General features: G+C 42.5%; 1 protein-coding gene across 3 annotated transcripts in view; it reads right to left on the minus strand.

Moving 5' to 3' along the window:
* HELZ (helicase with zinc finger) overlaps positions 1-24,341 on the minus strand; it is a 156,496-nt gene extending 132,155 nt beyond the window's left edge. For 2 of the 3 annotated variants that reach the window (XM_022589872.3, XM_022589867.3), the window contains exons 1-4: positions 24,272-24,341; positions 22,901-22,956; positions 18,663-18,719; positions 726-953 (exon numbers count right to left, since the gene is read on the minus strand). In XM_022589872.3, the coding sequence (XP_022445580.1) occupies positions 726-935 (210 nt within the window). In that variant the 5' untranslated portion in view covers positions 936-953; positions 18,663-18,719; positions 22,901-22,956; positions 24,272-24,341. The remainder of the gene's footprint in view (positions 1-725; positions 954-18,662; positions 18,720-22,900; positions 22,957-24,271) is intronic. The other variant, XM_022589869.3, reaches the window with a different exon arrangement.
* Positions 24,342-25,924: the final 1,583 nt, after the last annotated feature.

A 25,924-nucleotide genomic window follows, 5' to 3' on the forward strand; every position in this document is an offset into this window, starting at 1 on the left:
GCCCTTACAGTGGCCTGAAGGGTCCCACAGGATCTAGCCCTGTTGCACTCTCCCCCTTGGGCACGTTACTCCAGCAAAAGGGCCTCCCAACTGTTCCTCAGACGTGGAAGGCATGCTTCTGCCTCAGGAATTCCGCACTGACTGTTCCCTCTGCCTGTAATGATCTTCTTCCAGATTTCAACATGGCTCACTTCCTTACCTCCTTCCTATCACCTATATCATGAGGCCCATCTTAACCCAATTTAAAACTGCAACCCTAACCCTAACCCTAACCCTAGTAACCCTCTATTCTACTTTTTTTTCCATGCAGACTGTTACCTTCTAACAATCTAAAGTGTTTACCTAATTATAATGCCTATGGTTTATTGTCTGCCCCCCCTACTAGAAAAAGTACTATGAAGGAGGGATCTTTCTCTTTCTCTTTCACCAACGTATAGCAGATACCTAGAACAGCGTAAACATTCATTGAATTGAGTGAATAATATTGGTTGAAATATTTGTTGAATGGAGTGAATAATCCAAAATGCTAAACGATAGTAATACTTTCAAGGCTTAAAAACACAGTTACTTGCCATCAAAGATATTCAGCAATCACTAGCCACTTCACTTGTGTCCTCAGCCCAGAACGTGGTGATTTGTAGCAGCAGTGATCAGCAATAGTCCCACTCACAGAAAACAGCCATTTTACATGGTTCAGCACTGGCTCATTGACAGTGTTTACTCACCAGCTGCAAAAAGGAGGCGATTCTGTAAAGAAGACTCTCGATTTTGATGCTTTCTATCTCCAGTGGACACGGCCCTGTGAAGTCAGCCATGGAGTACTGGCCAAGAGAAAGGAGGGCCTCTGTGCAGTGCTTGAGGGTCATTTCATAGTCCTGTCTCTTAAGTGATTCACACGCTTGTTCACATGACTTCTCAGCTCTTCTGTCTTCCATGACTCAGGGACAAAAATCCTAAAGACAGGGAGAAAGAACAAATAAGAAAAGGTTTTAAAAAGTTACTAATTATCAATTCTAGCCCCATTCCTAACTCAACTGGCCCAACTAGCTATCTGAATAGTTACTCTCAAGCAGCCTTTTGATCAAGGTCAGAGCTGAGGAGCAACTACTGACGCTACAAACTCTATGCTTCTCCTTTCTATTTTATGAAGTCTTCACTAAAATCCAAGCAAAATATCAACCGTAAGTCAGGATCATGCCAACAATACATCAAATTTATAAATGAAACATGATGCTGAATATTACAACGTGTAATAAGCCATGAAGGCGTCTCTTTTTTTTTAAAACCAGAAGGTGCAAAAATGTTTCCTATCCCAGCCTCCTATTTTCAGTCTTATAATTCTGTAACTGAGACTGCAGAGAATCAAAGTCCATACCATGTAGGATTTTTCCCACCAGTACAAAACACTGGCTCAAGGGCAAGTTTGAACTGGCTATTAATTCAGTTCAGCAAACATTTCCTGAGGCCAGGCCCTGTGTTAGCAGCACTAAACTCAACGAGGAAGCATGTCATTACTCCTTTCGAGAAACTCAGATTCTAGCAAGACAGGCAAAGCACAAGTGAAAAATAACGAGAAATACCTTCCATCTGCCGAAAGGCATGAGCTGGCCTCAAAAGAAGAACACAAGTTCACTGTGCAGAGATGACAGGGAGAGCACAGGGGAGTTTTTCAGAGAGAATATGCACAAGAAGCCACCACGGCAAGAGAAAGCACATGATACACTCCAGGTGTGTCAGAGAAGGAGGGAAAGGAGCTAAGAATGCCCTCCAATGCCACAAGAAGTGAGGGCTTTATTCCATAGCAATGGAGCATGATGGGAGGTGTTTAAATAAAGAAGGAACCTATCGGGCAGTCCAGTGGTTGGGACTCCGCGCTTCCATGGCGGAAATGGGCGGGGGGAGGGTTTGATCCCTGGTTGGGGAACTAAGATCCCGCAGGCGGCATGGTGCGGTCAAAAAAAACAAAAAAGAAGAAGGAACCTATCATGTAGAAGTCCTGTGAACAACTGGTGAGAAGCAGGCATTGCCATTAATAACAGACCACTAAGCAGTCCAAGTAATAGAGATTGAGAATTCAAGCGCAGCCTCTCCTGAGCTCTATCACTCATAATGCAGGGAGCAGAAAACCTGGGCAAAGAATACCTAAAACCCTTGGACCTGACAGTCACAACACTGCTTCGGAGGATCACCCTTGCTGACCTCTTATCACCATCTCTGTCGGGATGGAGACTGCTCTTCTTGCCTGTTCCCACCCTCGCTCACTCTCCCCACTTTCTACCTTACCAAATGGCCCCAAGGTACAGGTCTCCTCCATCTTTCCAAAGCTCAATTTATGCCACTTTGCTTTTAAGAAGGACCCACGTTAGTGCCTGTTTTCCTAACCAAAAGAAATCCAAAGAGGATATCTACTTTTACAAAAAAGGGGGGAAAGTGAAAACAGTGTTCGGCGTGTGTTTTGCAGCAGCCCTTACAGAGGCAATCCACACTGCGAGCTGCAAAAGCGGGTGCAAGGGGCACTGCCCAGCTCCTTCCCGGGAACCACACTCAGCACCTCAGCATCAAGCCACCATAGCTCTGAACTGTCACTGGACTTCTGTGCTTTAGCGCAATTTATTTTGTGCATCCGTTAGCAAGATGTATCCTATGGTCACTGCTTCTTCGCTTTACGCCATGTCGGCTTATGGAAGGTTTCCTGGGAATGCTCTGCTTTCAGTCATTGGGGGAAACCCATACTTACTGTCCTCCCGCCTCCCTCCAGCCTGCACATCCACTCTCGGCCTGGCCTTTCCAGCTCTGAAAAGACAACCTGGCTCCGCCCTCTGCCGCCTATATACTGCAGTGAAAGATGAGGGGAGAAGCTGACAGGCAGACAAAAGGCAGCAGCAGTGAGTGAGGCCTGATGACAGACATCGGAAGAGTTCCAGGCCCCTTCAACTTTTGAGATGTTTGGTATAACAAAAAATGTAGAAACACCTAAGGGATGGGATGAGAAAGAGCTCAAAATGGATTTCAGTATTTGTCAGCGTTTGTTAAATATGGGTGGTACATACACGGGGTACAATGTAATATTCTCCGCTTTTCTCAGTATGAAATTTTTATTAAAAAATACCAAAACACGGTTTTTAAAATTACAGGATATTTAAAATGTTTATACATTTGACAAGGTAACACAACACAAAAAATGAAATCTAATTGTGTTATTCACAAGGTAATCCAACAAATATTTAGAGTATTGTATCCTCAGGTATTACATGGCCTCCCTTTAAACTTCCTCAGCTCTCCCTCAGTGGGCTATAATTCCCAGTTTACTTTAGGGGAACTTAAATATTTCAGTTATAGTTGGTGTTTATGTCCCTTATACAAACGTGCATTAATTTGGGGAAATCAATTATCAAATAAACATCAAAAGTAATCATTTCTACAATACTAACGTGACTTTGCCCATTAGAGATCAGAATGGCATTACAGGATCATCAGTAGCTTATTCTATAGGCCAGAGCTGATGCTCTTGACATTCTGGGCTGAACAGTTCTTTGTTGCGGAAGCTGTCCTGTGCTTCATACGATGTTTCAGCAGCATCCCGGCCTCTGACCACTAGGTGCCAGGAGCACGTCTCCTGACTTACGACAACTAAAGATGTCTATTTCCAGACATCAGCAAATGTCCCCTGGGGGGCAAAATCATTCCTGGTTGAGACCTACTGATATAAACAAGCATATAGTGTTTGCTTGCCAAATAACAGCAACAGAAGATGGATAAATCCATGGATTCCAAAGGTCCTAGAATTAGCAAATCTTCTCTATAAAACTCCTAGCCCACATCTAGAAAATATTACAAAAAGAAGTAAAATGAAACAAAAAACTAACAACACATGAGCTAAAATCTTTGCTAGGGAGAGAACACAGCACAGTGATCCAAAGCACAGACTTGGAGCCAGAGGACTTACATTCAGAACTCACCAGCTGTGTCACTCACCAGCTGTGTGACCTGGAGCAAATGACTTAGCCTCAAGTATCTCAACTTGCTCACCTCTCAAATGGCAAGAAGACAACTAATACCTACCTCCTATGGTTATTTATTTTCACTTAAGAATTAAGTGAAATAATACGTGTAAAGTGCTTAAAAGAATGCCTGGCATACAGCGAGTGCTCAGTAAGTGTTAGTTAGCTATTGTTATTTCACTAAAATTCCATATTTTCAATTTATACGAAGTGGAAATCACTTTACAGATTTCAACATACAACACTGTATTTATAGAAAATAAAATATCATGCTATGTAACTACTTTATCTACTTGACAGAGGAATTATTTTCACCCATTTTCTCCATCTCGATAAAATAATAATGGTTATGATTATGCAATCATAATAATGATTATGCTCCCCAATAGCCACTGGAGAAACAAGTGTACTTGTACGTCGCTGACGAAGGCAAGCTAACCCCTAAAACTGGCTCTGAGGGGAGATCACAAAGACTACCGTCAACATTAATCACCAAACATATTAGCCAGGGATATCTCAATAAAAGTAACACAGAAGTAGAGATTAGGGACAGAATTACTAACTCCGGGAGCTATGGGGGGAAGTGGCTTAATTTCAAGAGTTAATGTCTCTGATATGTAGGCTCAGGTGCCCACCTCAGCACTGGATATGAAGATGCCTACCACAACTACGTTTGTTAATTAATCAGGTCCCAACAGTTCATTTCTAACTGCGGTCTCCCTGAACCTCACTGCAGGTACTTCTGTAGTGTAGCTCTCCATACAAGGCAAGTCTCTGGTAACTGTCTTCCCTGGTTCTTCAGAAAACAGCATGACCTGGCTACACATACTCCTGAAGAAGTTCAAGTGCCTTCTTGAAAAACATAAAATAAAAACTGCCAGACGAAGTCAAAGAGAGACAATGTCTCAAGCCACGCTAAAATGGACTACAAAAATCACAGATCTAGAAACTACCTCTACACGAGGCCAGCTCCCAGACACACCTCACCACGCAGCCGACACTCTTGGCCAGGATACACGGATACACCCGTGTCTATAGCACGCGACCCTGCTACGTGGTGGACAGACACTGACCAAGCTGGGTCTTCTACAGCCTCTGCCACGGGGACAGAAAGGCCTGGAGAAGGGCGCTGAGTCGCTTGAACCCACCAGTGTGGGAAGAAGCACCACGTCCACCCATTGCGAGGGCCACCCCTATTTGCCTCAACTCTTTCTCTTCGTGTTAAAAATTATCCAACTTTCACCAAAAGAATACACAACACTAACTTTCCGCAAACTCCTGCCCCTGCGGGGAACGGCATTCCTGGAGGATGTAACTCACAGACAAAAAAGCTGGAAGCAGTAACCCAGATTCTAATTCAAATCCATTAACCCCTGTGATCTGTTGCCGATCTACAAAAAGAGCCTAATAGCATATTAGTCGTTTGACCAGCCAGCGTCCATCCCTTTTTATGGTAATAAAAGCCCACAAATTCCCTCAGAGTAGGTACCTCTCCCCGACTCTCAGTCGGCATGGCTCCAGTGGGGTCGACTCTGCCAAAGAGCCAGGGTGCCATGTGACCAGAACTGGCCAATCCCAGTCTCACAGCCTCAAACAGCGATTGGCTCCAGGTCAGACATGTGACCCCATAAGAGCCAATGAGACATCATGAGACTTTTGCTGAGGCTTCTGGGAAAGAGACAGGCACTCTTTCCGGCTGAATCTAAACGCTGACAGGCTACAGGGGGTGAATATGCTACAGCCATTTTTGTAACATACAGCTCCTACAACTGAAGTCCACACAAGGAAAGGCAGAGTTGACTCGTGGGGAGAACCTGAGTCCTGATGACTTTACTTGAGCCCTGAATCCAGCTAGCTGTGCCTGACTTCGCAGTTAGGTGAGCCTAACTCAAATTTCTTTCCAGCTTAAGCCAATTTAGGTTGATATTTCAGGCAGCTGAAGCGAATTGATGTATATGTGTATATCTGATTAGTACCTCACAGGATGTGAAAAATGGAATGAACTGACAGTTGTCTTGTAAAATAGTGTATATACACATGATTATTAAAAACACTAGTCACAGGTATTGATTAACAATAAGTGCAAAGAGAAAAAAGTGGGCATGGGAGAGAAATGACTTACTGTGATATGTGGTTATTCCGACTCTTGAAAATATTCCAAAACATTTGTTTAAACAATTTTATCATAAAGCTATTTCAGCAATAATAATAAAAATAATAACAAGAGCCATTTGCTGAATGCCTACTGTGGGCCAGAGGCTGTTGAAATGACTATATTATGTAATCTACTTGATTCCTCATAAACGACCTTACAAGGTGGATGTTATTATTATCATTCCCACTAACAGATAAGGAAACTGAAGCACAGAGAAGTTAAGTTACTCACCCACAGTTACACTGTAAATAAAAGGCAGGATTCAAATGCAGACACTCTGATGCAGCTCGTGCTTTTAGCCATGACACTGAATCTGAACCTACACTCAAAGTTCTAATGCTGTTCCAGTGAAGCAGAAACTCAGACTCAGGCACTCCCAAAAGCATCAAATGTGAATGTAATATTTTAACCCTGGAAGAGTCTTAAGGACTAATTCCTACATAGTTCTGCATTATGAAAGTATACATATTTAACCACATTAGTGATTATCATTTTTTAAAAAAGTGTGAAAACCCTCACAAACCTCAACCAATTGCATTCTTTGGTTAAACAAAAGTCCTAGATGTTGCCAAGACTAAGGAGTATATTATATAGTACTACCTTTCCAGAAAATAACATTTGCACCTTCCACAAAGTCAACTTTATGAGAACATTCCCATCACTAAGTTACTTTTCACCACTTTTATAGAGCAGAAACTTATTTTAAAATCTACCCATCTTAGTATAATATAAAAAAGAAAAAAATTTATGAATTGGACTTTCTCAAAATTAAACCTTTTTGCTCTTTGAAAGACACTATTATGTTAGAAGGATAGGAAGCCAAGCTAAAGACTGAGAAAAAACCAACTGCAAATCACATACCTGAAAAAGGATTTGTATCCAAATATATAAAGAATTCTCAAAACTCAACAGTAAGAAAACAACCCAATTAAAAGCTAGGCAGGGCTTCCCTGGTGGCGCATTGGTTGAGAGTCCGCCTGCCGATGCAGGGGACACGGGTTCGTGCCCCAGTCCGGGAAGATCCCACATGCTGCGGAGCAGCTGGGCCCGTGAGCCATGGCCGCTTGGCCTGCGTGTCCGGAGCCTGTGCTCCGCAACAGGAGAGGCCACAACAGTGAGAGGCCCGCGTACCACAAAAAAAAAAAAAAAAAAAAAACTAGGCAAAACATTTTAACGGGCATTCCACTAAGAGGATCTAATGATGGCAAATAAGCACACGAAAAGATGTCCAACGGCATTAGTTATCAGAGAAATGCAAATTAAAACCATGATAAGATATTACCACATACCTATTAGAATGGCTAAATTAAAATCACTGATAGTATCAGTGATGTGGAATAGGGGGAATTCTCATACATTGCTGCTAGTGGGAGAATATAAAGTGGTACAGACACTCTGGAAAAAGGGCTGACAGTTTCTTATAAAGTTAAAAATATACTCACTATATCACCCAGCAATCCCCTCTCCCCAGAGACAGCTACCCTAGAGATAGAGAAATGAAAACTATGTTTGCACAAAAGTCTGTACACAAATGTTTACAGCAGCTCTATTCATAACTGTTAAAAACTGGAAACAACCCAAATGTCCTTCAATGAGTGACAATGGAAAACTACTCAGTAATAAAAAGGAATAAACTTTCAATACATGCAATAACTTAGATGAATCTCAAAGACAGAGTAAAAGAACCCAGTCTCAAAAGCTTACATGTATGATTCCATTTATATGACATTCTCAAAAAGACAAAACTATAGGGATGGAGAAAAGATCAGTGGTTGCAGAGGTTATAGGATGGGAACAGTTAACTATAAAAGGATAGCATTAGGGAATTCTGGAGAGTGATAATATTATTCTGTATTCTGATTGTAGTGATGGTTGCACAAACTACACGTGTGAAATTAACAGAATAAAAGAAAAAAGTTAGTTTTAGTGTATGATAATTTTAAGAATAAAATTTTTAAATTATTTTTAAAATATGAATCCCAATATCACAATGGACACGGTTTTTAAAAACTGGAAAGAGGGGCTTCCCTGGTGGCGCAGTGGTTGAGAGTCTGCCTGCCAATGCAGGGCACATGGGTTCGTGCCCCGGTCCGGGAAGATCCCACATGCCGTGGAGCGGCTGGGCCCGTGAGTCATGGCCGCTGGGCCTGCGCGTCCGGAGCCTGTGCTCCACAACGCGAGAGGCCACAGCAGTGAGAGGCCCGCGTACAGCAAAAAAAAAACAAAAAAAACAAACTGGAAAGAGATAAAGAAGGATAAGTTTGTTAATAAAAGGAAAACCTGGGCTTCCCTGGTGGCGCAGTGGTTGAGAGTCTGCCTGCCGATGGGGGGGACACGGGTTCGAGACCTGGTCTGGGAGGATCCCACATGCCACGGGGCAACGGGGCCCGTGAGCCACAACTACTGAGCCTGCACGTCTGGAGCCTGTGCTCCGCAACAAGAGAGGCCGCGGCAGTGAGGGGCCCGCGTACCGCGGTGAAGAGTGGCCCCCGCTCGCCGCAACGAGAGAAAGCCCTCGCGCAGAAACGAAGACCCAACACAGCCAAAAATAAATAAAAAATAAATAAAAATAAATAAATTTAAAAGGGAAACCTATACATTTCCCTTTCTGCAAATGCAGGTTTTCGAGGCAAGAGCAGAGCCTCAGAAAGAATGTCTGCAAACAGAACAATCACTAGTTCACTAGGTACAAAATGTAGGATACTTTTGAAGAATCCCATCACAGCTAGATAATTGGTCCAGGACCAAAAGTAAATACTGGAAAAAAATGAAATCAACAGTGTACCACCGAGGTGGTAGGCAGACTGGCCTGGACTAAGACATGTTCAGTAATAGATAATAAGGGAGGTGATTTGTCAGCACCATTCTCGTCCCACTGTGGACTTCCTTCTGCAACAGTGTAAGGATAACCGCCAGATCATCTTGAAATCAAGTCATGAAATATACTTTTATATTTTTAAAAATCAATTATTGTCCTAAATTAACTTTTCTTATTAATTTAGTCATGGTCCTCTTTTACTTCTAAAAAATTAAATCTTATTTGATTAGAGACAGACTTCAAAAAACAAAAATAAACTGTGATCAAATAGCAGGAACAAACAGTAGTAACTAAAATTTCTTCAATCTAAACTGAAGATGATTTCTGTATCTCTGTCTTTTACATTTGTCTCCATTAGGGAAAAGAAAATTATCTACCTCGTAATTAACTTGGCTGGAATGAATCAGACTGCATTTGTAAAGGTTTCAGAAGACCAATGAGCTGTGCTAAACATTACCACTATCCACCTGAGCAGAAATTACTATACATAAGTTTCTTTACATAACGAACAAAACAAAAATTTAAACAAAAGAAGAACTACTAGAAAAAAATTAGAGATTCATTTTTTTAAGTCAGTAATTTGCCTTTAGTCAGTAATTTGCCTCATACATTATTATTTTCCCTGTGGAAACCCAATTATTATCCTGAGAACAAGACCACTTTAGAAAGTAAATGCATTGTGACAAAAGAAAAGGCAGATTGATACATTATTAAAATAACTCACATGCCATACCCTGAGGAGTAAGGAAGCCATGGCAGAGCAGGCCCCCTTCTCCTCAATGGACAGCACAGCTGTGGGGAAGACACTGCAGCTAGCACAAGCGTGTCACACTTCCTCAGGGAGGAAGCAAGTTACAGACCACTCTAGAGAAGGCGCCCATAAACTGACGTCCATGCTCATTACCCAACGTCCAGGCCACCCACAGGCTGACTGCAACCCAACTTTCCCACCATTCCCACACAGGCCCCAGGGACCGTCAGGCCTCTGAGGCTCTGCCAATGCCCTTCCCTCTACCCAAATATCCTTTCCCTCCTCTCTCCGGACCTGAATCCTGTCCAGCTCTAAATGAACACTTCAAGGCCTATTTCCCTAAGAATGCCTCTCTCAAAACCAAAATTACTTCCTATAGAATGATCTGCCTCTTACTCATCCATTATCTTGGATTAAATACATCATGTAAGATGCCTTATCTGACAAACACAACTATTTTATAAATAGGAGTCATGTTTTATATCATCTATATCCCCATGACAACCATTCAGCTCACTAAAACCATTCAATAAATACTCTAATTGAATTTCCGAAAGAGTTGACCTAAAATAACCTAAATGCCAAGCATTCCAAGAACTGTCCTGAACCAAATTCACTTCTCATTCGAATGCCAATGTCATAGACAGGGATGTTGTATTGTCTTTAAATGTACTTGCCTTTATGCAAAACTAGAATCTCTGATGAATCTATGGGACACACATGTAAAATATTCTGCAAAGTAAAAAAGCTTTATTTATTGTACTGTGCTTAATATTCAGCCAGACTTGCATTTTTCTCTAAAACTTATAAAATTACTGAGTATGCAAGAAGCATTAGAAGAGAGACTAAGTCTATTGAGAAGAAAACTGGAAGTGAAGGTCATCAATCATTTTCTACTCTGAATAATCTCTTTCATAAAGAGGTAAATTCTCCTAAATTCCAGAATGAATGGAATTCAATACAGCAAAGTAAAATGCTTTAAATACATAAAATAAATATCTTGATGGACCTTCCACCATCTGTTTTAGTAACTTAAATTATAAAAAAAAAAAAACCCTAAATTTAAGAAAAGTTATATCAAGAGCTAAAATTGAGATTTTTTTTTCCATCTATTACTTTGATTTTCCTGGCCCATTTTTGAGAATTGTCAGCATTCTGGATCAATAATTCCAAATTATTTCTTGAAGAGAGTGAGATTCCTCCCAAGTCATTTAACATGCTTACTAATCAATAAAGATATGAAAAAACAAAAAACCCATATTTATGAAGCAAGCAAATTATATTAAAAGACTGACTTTGAGAAAAGGTTGCTGCTTGCCAAGAAAATTTTATTATTATAAAACATTTTCTGTCATTTGTATTTCTTCATTTTCCCTTCCAGATTATCTGTGCAGCCTTGTAAACACATCATAATCCAAAGCAGTTGAGCTTTATAAATAAAATGTAAATCAACGCAAGAGAGCCAACTGCATAATTAAAACAAAAGCGTACCGGATTTCCCTGGTGGCACAGTGGTTGAGAGTCCACCTGCCAATGCAGGGGACACGGGTTCGTGCCCTGGTCCGGGAAGATCCCACATGCCGCGGAGCAACTAAGCCCGTACACCACAACTACTGAGCCTGCGCTCTAGAGCCCACGAGCCACAACTACTGAGGCTACACACTGCAACTACTGAAGCCCGCGCACTCTAGGGCCCGTGTGCCGCAACTACTGAGCCTGGGTGCTGCAATTACTGAAGCCCACGCACCTAGAGCCCATGCTCCGCAACAAGAGAAGCCACCACAATGAGAAGTCCGCGCACCACAATGAAGAGTAGCCCCCACTTGCCACAACTAGAGAAAGCCCATGTGCAGCAACAAAGACCCAACACAGCCAAAAATAAACAATAATAAAAAATAAATAAATAAAGGCATCATCACATAAAAACAAATGAGGAAATAATTTTTGAAAAAAAGAATAACTGGTGGGGCAATGGTTAAGAATCTGCCTGCCAGTGCAGGGGACACGGGTTTGAGCCCTGGTCCGGGAAGATCCCGCATGCTGCAGAGCAACTAAGCCCGTGTGCCACAACTGCTGAAGCCCGCACGCCTAGAGCCTGTGCTCCGCAACAAGAGAAGCCACCACAGTGAGAAGCGCACGCACCGCAATGAAGAGTAGGCCCTGCTTGCCGCAACTAGAGAAAGCCCGCACACAGCAACGAAGACCCAACGCAGCCAAAAATAAATAAATTAAATAAATAAATTTTAAAAAAAAAGAAACTAAAGAAATAAAATATATTTTGGGGAGAAATAGGAAAAATTATACATGGACTTGATATCTGATAGTATAACTATTAGTATTACTGAATTACCTCCTTAGGTGTGATAATGGTATTATGTTTATGAAGAAATATGTCCTCATTCTTAGGAGACACATGGTGAAGTATGAATGAAATGCCATCTAAGATGTCTGCCACTTACTTTCAGCTGGCTCAGGAAAAAGAAAAATTCTAGCTATTTGACAGAGAAAGAGAGACAAGGCAAATTATGACATAACACTAACAATTGGGTATTGATTATACTATTCTTACAACTTTGCTGTAGGCGTAAAGATTTTCATAATATAAATTAAACTAACAGTATTCTTTAACTTAAAAAAGATTCAAAACCCAAACTAATCCAGAAGTTATAATCTTCTCGTAAATATAAAATATATTTTATTTTATGCTGCTTAATTCATCTCCTCCAAATTAAAAAAAAAAAAGATTGAAAAGGGGTGACTTATTTTACATAGTAAGGAATTATAGCTAACATCCAGGAGTAATATTTAGGTTTCCTTCAAATTGATATTGAATACAGTCTTTTTAATCATCTGAGCAGTTTATACTGATCTTGGGCTCATTAAATGCTAACTTACCTAGCTTTTTTAAATAAATATGTTTATTTGAATACAATTACCTTATCCCTTAAAGAAGCCAGAAAGAAGATTAAATAACCCAGAAGACACAGTTGGAAACTGTAAAGAAGTATAAGAAATAAGAGTCACTGGCAGAAGAGAAGAGCAGATCTCTTGCAAAGCTGCATTCCATGTACCCTGCCTGGGTCAGACATAGTTCATCTTGAGCCGAAGATCCAGTAGACACCCATCTGCCCAAAATGCCTTTTTCCAACTGAGAAAGAAGTGAAAATGCTAAGACATATGAGAACATTCGTTGCTGTCTACAGCTAACTGAATTAGAAATCTTTAATACCATTTCTAGTCCTGAAATTCTATTATTCTACATAAAACACCTTTAAAAACAAGTATATATTATCATTTCACACCCATTAGGATGGCTACTATCAAAAAAATAACTGTTGGCGAGGGTGTGGAGAAATTGGAACCCTTTTACATTTCTGGTGAACATAAAATGGTGCTACTGCTATGGAATACAATATGGGGATGCCTCAAAAAATTAAACACAGAATTACCATATGATCTAACAATTCCACTTCTGGGCATTTCCCAAAAGAACTGAAAGTAGGGACCTGAACAGATATGTATACACCCAAGTTCACAGCAACATAATTCACAACAGCCAAAAGGTGGAAGCAACCCGAGTGTCTATCAAAAAAATGGATGGATTTTTAAAAATATATTTACATACAATGGCATATTATTTAGCCTTAAAAAGGAAGAAAATGCTGCCACATGCTACAATATGGATGAACCTTGAAGACATGCTAAGTGAAATAAGCCAGTCGCAAAAAGACAAATATTGTATCAGTGCACTTACATGAGGTACCTATGGTATGAAAGGACCCTATTCGAATTCTTAGAAACAGAAAGTAGAATGATGTTTGCCAGGTGCTTGAGGGAAAGGGGAATGGAGGGTTAGTGTTTAATGAGTACAGAACTTCAATTTGGGTAGATGACAAAGTTCCGGAGATGGATGGTGGTGCTGGCTGTACAACAATGTGAATGCACTTAATGACACTGAACTGTATGCTAAAATGATTAAAATGGTAAATTTTATGTTATGTATATTTTAACAATATTTTAAAAAAAAACCCACAAGTACGCAAGCCATAATACCCTCCTAACCCTCCTTAAAAGGAGTGAGACCCATGTCCTAATCCCGATGCAAACTTAAGGAATGCTCACTGCCCATTTCCCAATCTTCCCTGCCCATGAAGGAGAAACAAGAGCTGGCAGGGCAGCGCCAGAGCCAGAGGCGGGAAATTGGTCCTGATGTTCGTCCCAATGAATAAACTCAGAAAAGCCAAAACAGAGGGTAAGGCCCAAGGTGACTGACGGAGGCAGGCCAGGGAAGAGAAGGCAAAGGCAGAAGGAAGGAATCCTTGAGAACATGGGCAGATGATGAGACTGGGAAGGGACACCACAGCTGTGCGCAAAAGGAGGAGCAGAGAACCGGGGAAATCACAGAAGGGAACTGCCCCAAGGTAAGGAGAGAGCAGCAGGAGAAAAAGAAGAATTGTAAACAAGAAGGAGCTTCATTCAAGAAGCGATTCTTCCCAAGTACCAACAGGAAAATGACTTCCTTCCACTGAGGTGGCCATTTGCATCTAAAGAAACCAAGAAAGTTGGTGAAGCCTATAAAAAGTTAGGAAGAAAAATACTTGTCTATGTAAGAATATTAATATACCCCCATCCACAGAGAACTGTGTACTGCCATTTTTTTCATTTGTTTTTGTCTTTTTTCTCCCACAAGAAGAGAACACTTACTTGTTTAGGGATAATTTCAGTCAGGGCCTACCTTTTTTATTTGTATCAAACACTAGTACGCCATGAATGAGCTGAAGCGTTCTAATGGCACAGGGGTAAGAGTGTAAGGCTTGAAGCCAGCTCTGCCTCAATATGAATCCTGGCATTGTGACCTGAGGCAATCTGCTTAAAAATTTGCTTTGATTTCCAAATCTGCAAAATGGGAATAATAACAGTGCTACACTTCAAGGCATTGCTGCAAGAATTAAATAGGGTAAAATATGAAAGCACTTAGAACAGTGTCTGGCCCACACTAATCACTATTAAGGTATTAGCTTCCTATTATACTCCAGACCTAGAACATGAGCTCCAGGAGAGCTGAGATTTTGTCTGTTTTGTTCCCTGTTGAAGCCTCAGGTACCTCACATAATTCTTTGTTGAATAATAAAAATGTACTGAATGCCAGCAACACAGAAGCCCAAAGGAATAGCATCACCTTTCTGTTATTACCAACAACTAAAATCTGCGTCACTTCAGGCTCACAGTTCACAGAGGGTTTTCTACACCTTATCTCAGGTGATTCTGTGACGCTGCCATTATTACCTCCGTCTCACAGACAAACGAAGGCTCAGAAGACGTAAGTGATTTGCCCAGGAATTCTGGCAATTAATACTACTTCTGTTCACTCTAGACCCCCACCCAGAAAGCTCAGAACATACCCTACTGAACTGTTCGATTCTCCTTAACTACAGATACCCAGAGTTCAGGTTCACCAAAACACTCTACCCGATTTGCTTCAATATAACTGATGGAGAGGGAGGAAACAGATGAAACAACATTAGTAACTATTAAAGTTGAACAACGGGTACAGTGGGACTGATTATACCCTTTCCACTTCTATACATCTGGAATTTTCCATAATAAAAAAATGTAATTAAGAAATAAACTCTTCACTCCCAACATAAGCTCTGCCACTTCCAACTTCCTATTGAGCACACCTGGGTGCGAGGAAAACACCGCAGAGAAGTTTCTCAGTCTGAGGCAGTGAAGAGAGTGCTGGACTGGGAATCAGGCAGCTGCAGTCTACACTCTGCTTTATCTAACTGTGAGACCTCACTGGTCCCTCTAGCTCCTCTGGGCCCTGAACTTCCTCATCTGTTCCTTCCAGGGTTAAGATTCTGATTTCACCTTTCTACTAGTTCCTTAAACTCACAAAACCAAACTCGTCTTTTCTCTATTCTAAACCCCTAAGGCCTGTTCTTCCTCCTGACTTCTGCTGCCCCATTCTGCCAGCCATCCAACCATAAAAACCTCAGCATCATCTCTGACTTGAGACATAGAACTGACTGTTCGCTTCCCCTCCTACCTAATCAGTCACCACATCTCTCTGTTCAACCTCCAAAATACCTCTTGACTCCACCACCTCCTTTCATCCCCAAGTACACCAACTCAGGCACTCATCATCCCTCACCTGGAGTAATACCAGGAACCCAACTGAAAACGCTGTCTCTAGTTTCTCCTCACTGACAATCCATCATATTCATTCTCCAAAACCCAGTCATGACCTCTCAACAGCCGCACTGTGCGCTACGTTCCTTCATGTAACCCAGGGTCCGGGTAATTTGGATACGCAGTTTCCGGACAGCCACCTCATTTCCAACACCACCCCTCAGCCTTTGCTCAAGCTACCCTTCCCTCCAGAATGCCCTCTTCTTGCCATGGCGCCTCAATTTCACAGTGGTGCAATTTAAATGCCACCTCCTCAGTTGAAGTGTTAGCTTATATCCCCAAGGGGGCAGTATCACTCCCTCCACTGAACCCCTAAGCACCTTGTCTGAACCCCTCTTACAGCACCCTTCAAATTCCTATTAGTCCTTTCTTGTTTTGGTGCCCCTACTCTCTCTACTAGATGATTCGTTCCTTGTCAGAGGAAATGATGTTTTATTCATCTTTGTATCCTTCAGAACAGAGCTTCTCAAAGTGCCGTGGCACTGTGGTATGCCGTGAATGAGCTAAAGATGTTCTAGTCAGTGATCCCCTCAGCCCTCCACAAAGCGACTTCAGAGCCAAAGTCCCAACAAGTCAAGCCTCAAGCAGCCTCAAGCAGCCTCCTCCTTCAACCAAGTATATGCCATGATGACTTGAGAAGCACTAAGAGGATGCAACACATGGTACACAGATGCGTACTAAACATTTGCTGAACTGAATCTGGAATAACTCACCTGTTCCCCTTCAACCACTATTCTCAAGAAAATTTACCATCTAGACTAGACTCTCTCTGAACATTCTCACTGAACATGTTCTGATCATCTTTTTAATAAGCACCTGTTTATTAGCTGGTTATACGTGCCTTACCATCCAAAGCCCACATCAATAGTTTGCTGATTAAAATAGCAAAGGATATGAACAAACAATTCACCATGAAGAGACTCAAAGAGAAAAATTCAACATTATAGAACAAAGAAGTACAAATGCCACTTTACACTATTAAATAAGCAAAATCTTTTAAGAAAAAACGTATTTATATCCAGTTATGGTGAAACAGGTTCATCTGTATATCTCTTAGTGGTACAAACTGGTATAACATTCTTAAAAAACAGTATGGTGATATATATCAAAAGCCATAAAAACATTCATACCATTTAACACAATAATGCATTCAAAAATTTATCCTAGAGATATAATTAGCCAGAAAAAAATACAATAATATATACAATAACGTAGATTCAAGTATTAACTGAAAACCAGCCAGCAACATAAACATCTAACATAAAAAGATTGAAGTAAATTACTGACGGCATGACTTGATGAAATATTTTGCAGCCTCTCAAAGTGTAATCATGTCAATTAAAATTGTGACAACTATAACATGGAAATGTTTCATAACCTAATAAATAAGAAAAATTCAAATTATATGCATCATAATTAAAAATGAGTACAATATGTGTGTGTGTGTGTGTGTGTGTGTGTGTGTATATATATATATATATATATATATACATATATATATATATATTTTTAACAGAATGCCAAAAAGAAAATCAACTGTTTTAGGGGTAGTAACCCAAATATTTAACAATTTACTTAATAACAATTCTTAAATTATTTTGTAATTTAAGAGAGAAAGTTCTACCATACTGCGGAAACTAGGGGTCCCAGGATGCAAACTCGATATACTCTCAGGAAGAGGACCACACCTCTCTTTTACTGCTCACTTTGGCCTTAACTCTCACACACTTCTTATCACAATGACCTATGACAACCCAGACCCCAGCTTTCCAAGGACCAAGAAACCAGCTCAACTAGTCTTCTGATCACCCCCATGAACCTGCGGGGGATGAATGTGCAAACTACCCTAACTCAGGAAACAAAGAACCCCTACAACAATGTTTTACTTTAGCAATCAGTAAGTAGCCAAGCCTAAGTTTAATTATAAACCCTAAAAGTATATAGCATTGTCTCATTAAAGTCTCTGGGACTAGTATTAAAAATGTATCAAAAAATAATTTTAGCACCGATGCCCCACAAGGACAATATTAAAACAGTCTTCTAACTGTTTTTCTGTAGTATTACCATTTTCTTAGTTTAATACTGAATGGCCAAGATACCATAATGGACCAAGAAGATTACTAACTGTGAAATAATAAATACTCAAGACTAAAATGTCATTCTTAGGGCATTTCAGCAAAAAACAAATAATTTGAAGGACTAATACAACCATTAGGAAAAAAGTTTAACCTTTTGTTTCCTTTGATATGTTCTTGGCATCTAGAGCCTCAAAAATGCAGATATATACAGTCATTCATGACAATACACACATAGTAGATAACAGGAAAAACAAACAATTTAATACTTAACCTGTTCATCAGAGCACTGGGTGATCAACACTCAAGAATGTTGACACAAAAAACTGAAGGACCTCTGAAGATCCAATCATATGCAGATAGGTTGAATCCCTGTGCAGTTACTCATTCAAAACAGAAGTGGAAGATTAACCTACCCGCACTTCTCTTCAAACAAACTGACAAAGCGTCAGGCAGTCTGTGTGGAGTAGGTTCACCATCATCCAGTCTGCTCCAGAAGTAGCCAATTCAGTCAGGTCACCACTGCTGCACCAGTGCCCTACTTCCTCCACCTTGTCCCACCTCATCTTGCTGACCAGACACCCTCCTCTAGATTAAGTCTCTTTTGTCTTTTCCTCAGGCATTATCAAGTCCTTGCTTTGTAAATAAGGCTCTCCCAGACCTTACTCACCTGCAGTTCACTGCACTGGGTATCACCCAAATAGCCCATCAGAGCTCTTTATAATGTCTGAAAGAGAGAGAAGGAACCTTTTAATACATACTAGAAAACACCACTGCTGATATATCAGTTCTGAAGCATTTGTATCCAGTGGTCACAGCATATGGTCCTTTGGTCCATAGTACTTCAATAAAATGTAGCATAACCAGCCAGGACCAAGAGTCCTGAGATAAGGGTCCAGAGATAAAAGTTTGGTTTAATGTTGCTACTAATCAGCTGTGTGACCTTGGGCAAGCCACTTGACTTCTCCAGGCCTCAATTTCCTCATCTGGAAAATAAGACAGACTAGATAGAAGCAGCAGAGCATACTGCAATGGAAAGAGAACGCCCTTTCCAAGGCACAACGCCAGCACCACTACTTACTAGTCTTGTGACGTTATGTTTGTTAATTCACATTTAACCTAAATTTCCTCTGCAAAGCAGAAATAACAGCTATCTTGGAGTTGTTCTGAAAACTAAAGGAAAGATAATGAGTTATAAAAAGCCTATAGTAAGTATACTGTGCATCTCATCATAAAATTCCACAGATGATAATTACCAACATTACTCCCAGCCCTAAGGTTATGTGAATTCAATTTCCAATTATTTATTTCCTTACAAGATCAACAAATCAAAACTTTACCAACCTGACAATGCAATTAACTGTTTGAGTGTTTCACTAACAATTCAATTACAGTTATCTTAAACTAATGGAAGTTTAAGATTATCAATATTAATTAACATCACAGGAAATAAGGGCGGAATCCCTGCCTAACATCTAAACGGGTTCAGTGGCCGTGCCTTCCCTGACTTCTCCCTCTGCTTTCACTACTGCCCGCGCACCTAGGCAAGAGAGGTCTTCCAAACACCACGTAACACCAACTGCTTTCTACGGTCAGATTAGGGGGACATGGCTAAAGATGGAGGAAGGAGAGCAGAGGCTTTTTATCTTTTTTCCTATATACACTTAGCACTGCTCCGATTTGTTTACCATAGCATGCATCAGTTTTGTTTTGTTTTGTTCTGTTTTTGGTACGCGGGCCTCTCACTGTTGTGGCCTCTCCCGTTGCAGAGCACAGGCTCCGGAGCCGCAGGCTCAGCGGCCATGGCTCACGGGCCCAGCCGCTCCGCGGCATGTGGGATCTTCCCAGACTGGGGCACGAACCCGTGTTCCCTGCATCGGCAGGCGGACTCTCAACCACTGCGCCACCAGGGAAGCCCCATGCATCAGTTTTACATAAAAATAAATAATTTTTTTAACTATATTAGTTACACATATTGCCTACTGAAAGGAAGCTCGCCTCACAGGAATATTTTCACCACAAGGAGAATATCGACAGAAGAAAGCAAAAAGGCAAATTCAGATGTTCCGAGAACACCTAAAATATGGCACAGAAATAACAAAAATCACAAACATTCACACGTCACAATGGTTTACTCAAAAAAATTTGCCGTGCATTCTTTGAAGAACCTAATGATGAATCAGAGTTTTGGGGAGTCAAAACAAGTTGAACACACAAATTCTGGCTTTACCATACAACTTCCTGCCCTTGGAGAAACTGACCCAGTACAATTTACACCAGTAAACAAGTTGGTATGACTCTTTAGTAGTATGCTGAAAAACCTTCAATTTGCTTTATACAATTGGTAGCTTTTAAAATAAAGATATATACATATATAAATATATATGCACACATATATATACATATAAATTAAAAATCTTCACGTTATATCTATTTATTTTTGAAAGAGGAATATTAACTCTATTAAATTCAGTGTAGCTCAAAAGGATAATCTCAGCCACCGGTGAAGTGACAGACCACTAAGTTTTACGCTGCTCCTAGCCAATGCTACCGAAGTCATCCCGACTACACCCAGCAATTTAAATGAACTACAAGCTGCTGTGGCCACACTCTCCACACATATCATACTTCTCTCCTAGAAAACAATTCAAACTATTACTTAGAAATCAAATTATATTTGCATGTATACTTATCTAAGTTTATGGAAATAAACAGCCATAACAATTTGTTTATAATTTTTTAAGTAGCTCCTCCCCATCTCTTGTTTACCGACAAGTTGATAAACTTGGCCCCAAATCTACTATGCATTTAAAACTGCTATGCATTTAAAACAACAGGCAAAGGACCTTACTTCTTGTGCTGGGCCTGTATTTAGAATCTTAAATATAGTCTGACAGATAATATAGACTAATTTACATTTAATATCAATACCATGCCTACTGCTTAAACAGAGAACAAAAATGCATGTGTAAGATCTGGTCTACTTATTTGTAGGTCCCTCTGCAATATTCTTAGCCTTTCATGAATATGCTCTATATTTTTAAACTACACAAGGCCTTTGCAAGTAGGAATGATTTCCCCTGTTATTTTGGCATCACTCCCTTCTCCAGTAAAACACTGGACTGTCCATAAATGTATACAGACTTTAAAACAATGTAGATTGAATACTTATGGTATTAGAAATGAAACTTCTTGCTAACAACTGCAAAAATCAAGCACACCAGCTGATAGAGAGGCACTTACTGACTCCCCAAAACTCCCGCCTTACCTAAAAATAGTGTCCCAGCTTCCCAGCCAAAAGGACAGACTAAAAAAGCTGTGTCTTCATTCAGCTCAAAGACACAGACCCCCGCTTCACCACAAACTTCAATACTATGGCATTTCCCATTTTAGAATGCTTAGTGTGACAACCTGTTCGGTGGCCAACCACCAACTTCACTTTGAAGTGAATACTAACACTTCACATGGTCTACATGTGTGAAAATTGTGGAAAATGTCTTGACACAGCTCAGGCCAAACAACACTGGCCACACAAGATTACCTATTTCTAAATAGTCCCTTTTGGATTATAAACAAACATCTCCATAGGCCCAAAAGTAGATCATTGGTTCTTTCCCCAAAGTAATATGTATTTAAAAAAAAAAGATAAAAGGTACAGTTTGGGAGGTCTAAGGCATGAATATGCCTCCATCTGTAAGCTGAAAATAAATAAATTTTAAAATCCATATTTGCTCTGCTAACAATAAAAATAAAAATATATGTAATACACACAAGCACTTCTGAGTTTCAAACACAAGCAAATGTGGTGTGTGCACTTACAAAAAGATCTTGGTTTATGTCCACCTTCCTCTCCCAAGTATTTTTTTTAAGGCAAAAATGTCAATTGTATGCCTCAATCTGGAATAAAATAAAGCACAGCTTACTCTTCTTAAACAGATGTGTGATAGAGATGAAAACTTTGTGAGTGGACTTCAAAATTCAAAGGCTACCCAGATGTGTTAAAGGAAAAAAAAACAAAACCCTGCAGTAACCAATCTACCATAACAACTTACATTTTCTCAATAAACCATAGTAAAATATTTTACAGACACACTCACACACACTGTAGTATAGTACATCTACAATGACTAAAATAAAAAATAAATAAAAAGATATATTTTTAAAGTTGAGAAAATTGCTTGTGAATAATGTAAAATTAGCAAACCACTCTCCTTCTCACCAGTACAGAATACTGACTGTTCAGTGACACTATATTAATAATGTTCTATAAATCCAAAGCCTTATAAGTTAGATTAAATAAAGCAACACTCTGAATTCACACACTACATGTGACCAGAAGATAATGACAAGCCAGTCTCATCCCTAATAACCTATAACCAAAATGCAACACTATCATTTTTATTTCCAAATAATTATGAGAGAGACAAGCACTGTTCCATTTTTCAGAAAATAAAAGCAGGATGTGCCTGAAATAACGCTTTCCAATGGAAAGGGTGTACTTTACACGAGTCCCACAAACTGCAGACATACAAAATCCACATACACAATCACTAACACTCAATGCAGACTAAGTGATGGACACCAAAGCACAGATAAAATTAAGACATTCAATTAAAGTTACACAAGGGAATTTAAATAGGCAAACTATAATTACCCCTGGTGAAGATACTAATCAAGGATGGCTGCAAATAACACTTGGCTCTGGATAAGCTCCAGTAGCTGAAAAGTTTGGTATACTTGACACAGTTGTCCTTTCCAAATCTAGCCCTGCCTCTACTCCCATTTGACTGAGTGAGTGATTTGGAAATAAAGATGGCCCCATCAAATTACTTAGTTTCAGTCTCACCCTCATGACTTGATTAAAATAAAGAAGGAAAAAAGGTAAATCATTTTTAACTGCAGTCTCACCTTACACATCTCACCAGCACTGTAGTTCTTTAGTGATCAATTACTTCATCCAATTCCTGAGATAAACAGAAAAGTATAATGTGTCTATACAACACCAGTAAGAGACATGATCAGTAGCAAACATTCTATCAGCCTGAAGTGAAAGGGCATATAAATTTCAAATGGAAAAAGTTACCAAAATGGTACAGTATGCAGCTTTGTAAATGAGTCTGTTTGCTTTACTTTAAAACAAAAACATTTCCTCTCTGTGTGATAAAAGAATAATTATAAAGTGCTCTTAAAATCCAAACATAAAAATGTCATATCTGACTGACCTTACTTTCAAAAAATGAAATAAAAAAAAGGAGAAAAAAGAAAAGATGAAGGAGAAGAAATCCATTCATACGAGTTAAAGAGAGGGCAAAATTAAGAACTAGCCAGGACGACGCCTTCCTCCCCCCTCCCCCCGCCCAACTCTAGGAATCCACTGTCTCTGGAGTTACACATCTATTAACGATTTGCCTGGAAAGTGTAAGTGGTGAGGGTGAAGGAACAACAATTTTGAGTTTCAAACAAAACCTGAGGGTCTCAATCCAAGAAGAATCCTAAGGCCCTGATTTCCAACCCTGGCTGGAGGATCCTCAGCAAAGGGGAGGGTGCAGAAGCCTCAAATAATTTGGGGGGAGAGCAATCAAAGTTCCTTAGATAAAACTGCGGTCCCTTAGCTCAAGAAAAGGGAAGTCTTGAAGGAATCTCCAGGAAAGGATCCTCTGTTTTTATTTTTGTTGATGTGCTTGTGGGCCAATGAGAATTTCCGAGGAGGGGGCGGAGAAAGGGGGTAAAGAAAGTGAAGCTCAGGCAACAGCCCTCGGCGGGGGAGGGAGGGGTGCACCCCTGACCCACTTTTCCCCGCGCCCACCCTCCGGCCCCCGCCCCACCCCGCGTGGAAGTCCGAGCCCAGAGGGGGCAATCGAGCGGGGCGTGGGAGGCCTGCACGCTCCCCACCCCCAGCCGCGACCCGGAGGAGGCGAGCGTGCAAGGCGGCTCGACTCCCCCTCCCGGAGTGCCGTGGGCTGGACAAACCTCCCTCAGGCTCGCGGCCGGGGTCTGCGAGGCCCCCTCCACGGCCTGGGCCGAGGGCTCCGCGGCCCCCAGCGGAGGGGAAGGGGGCCAGGGAGGGGAAGAAGCTGTAAACAGCCCCAGCGTCCGGGCCTCGCCTCGAAGAGCCCCGCTTCCCAGGCCCCGCCGCGGGCCGTCTAGGCCCCAGGCCCGCCCCGGGGCCGCCCTTCCCGAGACTCGGAGGACCGGAGGGGAGTCCGGTCCCCTCTCCGGAGGGCTCCGGCAGCTCGCGGAGCGGTCCCAGCAGCAGAGAAGGGGGAAGTCAGGACTTACCTGTCATTACTTTCTACGCCATCTTGGATCCACTTGTCAACGTCCCCACAAAGCATTATGGGTAAGAAAGAGCCTTTAAAGTGACTCCCCCCCCTCCCTCGGCCTCGGACTCCCGCCTCCCGCCGCCGGCGCCGCCCCTCGGGCCGCACCTCCCGCCCGGAAAGTTGCCCCGGGTGGCTGGGAGGCCCAGAGGCCCGCAGCCCGGCCCCCCCCTCCCCCGTACTGTTTGCCTTTAAAATTCCCCCCCCTCCATGTTTAAAAACGTGGCTTTGGGTCTTTCCCGTCGCTCCTGGCCCGGCCTCCCTTCCCCCCACCCTTCGCCTCCACGCCGGTTCCCTGTACCCCACCGCCCTCCTGTCCTGGCAGACACCCCACGTCTGCATTTAATCAGCCCGAGGGTTCCCTGCTGCTGGCAGCAAAGAGCTGCTCATTGATTTATTTATGCGTCTGTTATTGCTCTAGATCTTCGGTGCCCGGAGGCGGGCTTCTGCTTCCCGCCCCCGGGCAGCCGGGGGTCGCCCTCGGGGCCCCGGAGCCCGGCAGCCCTGCAGACCAACCGGCGCTCTGACTGCCGCATCCGCGGATGTAAAGATGCCTCTGTCCTGCCAAACCGTTCCGGGGCCGTCGGGCTCCGGAACCTGGGCGGACACTGGGTCCCCGAGCCAACCGGCATCGCAGCGCGTTAGGGAGGGGGAGGGGGAGTACTAAGCGAAAAGCAACTTTTACCCCTGTTGACTCTCCCTTCCGCTGTCTCCTCCCCTCGGCCGGTAATGCGATCCGCGACCCTCTAGATGGGGACCCCACCCCTCCCCTAGGAATGTGGTTTTGGGCTCTGCCGAATCCACCCTTTTACAGTCCGGGCTGCTTGCGAACTGGGACTTCCCGAGGCAGGTAACTCGGGGGCGCAGATTGCGAGCTCTGGCCGGGGAGCAGAGGCGCGCCAGGGCTCGAGGGAGGGTCCGGGAGAGGGACCGGGGCCGGAAGGAGGGTGCGCCCGCCGCAGTCCACCTGCCGGGTCCCAGCCGAGCGGCGAGCGCTGGCGGCCGGGCGGCGAGCGCTGGCGGCCGGGCGAGCGAAGGACCGCGGGCAGCACTCCGGCCCAAGGCTGGTTGGGGGACGCTCAGGTCGCCTGGCTGCGACGGGGCGCGCTGGAAGTAGGGGCGCCGAGATGCCAGCCGGGGAACCAAGCGAGCGACCCCGCAGCCCACGCCCGCCGCCTGGGCCTCTGCTCCTGCCCGAGGGCTCGCTGCAGGGGAGCTGAGCCCTCTCGCGATACTCGCCGCCCGTTTTCGGTTGCGCGGGCGAGCAGAGCATCCGCCCGCGCCCTCGCGCGGTGGTCCCCTTGCCCCGGGGCCCGTTGGTCAGTCCGCCGCACTCTCACCTCCCATTGCCACTGGTCTCTGCTTTGCAGACTTTGGGGGCCTACTCTGGTTGCTTTTTTGTTTCCCCCAAGCAAATTTTGACCAAGAGGTGTCCAAGGGAAAATTCCTCCAGGACACCAAGACTTGCGGAATTGTATTCGGTATAAAATGCTGTTGAAAGGCTCTGGAATTAGAAGAATGCACAGGCATTAAAGCCCTCCTTCGGTGCACGGGGAGGGCCTGAGACCTTGGGTCCACCCAAGGGTTTTATGCTCCTCCAGACCCTACGAGA

This window comes from Delphinapterus leucas, chromosome 19 (assembly GCF_059928025.1).
Source record: "Delphinapterus leucas isolate spDelLeu-1000000601 "Yukka" chromosome 19, BTC_Dleu_Yukka2, whole genome shotgun sequence".
In the NCBI taxonomy this organism is placed as follows: domain Eukaryota; kingdom Metazoa; phylum Chordata; class Mammalia; order Artiodactyla; family Monodontidae; genus Delphinapterus; species Delphinapterus leucas.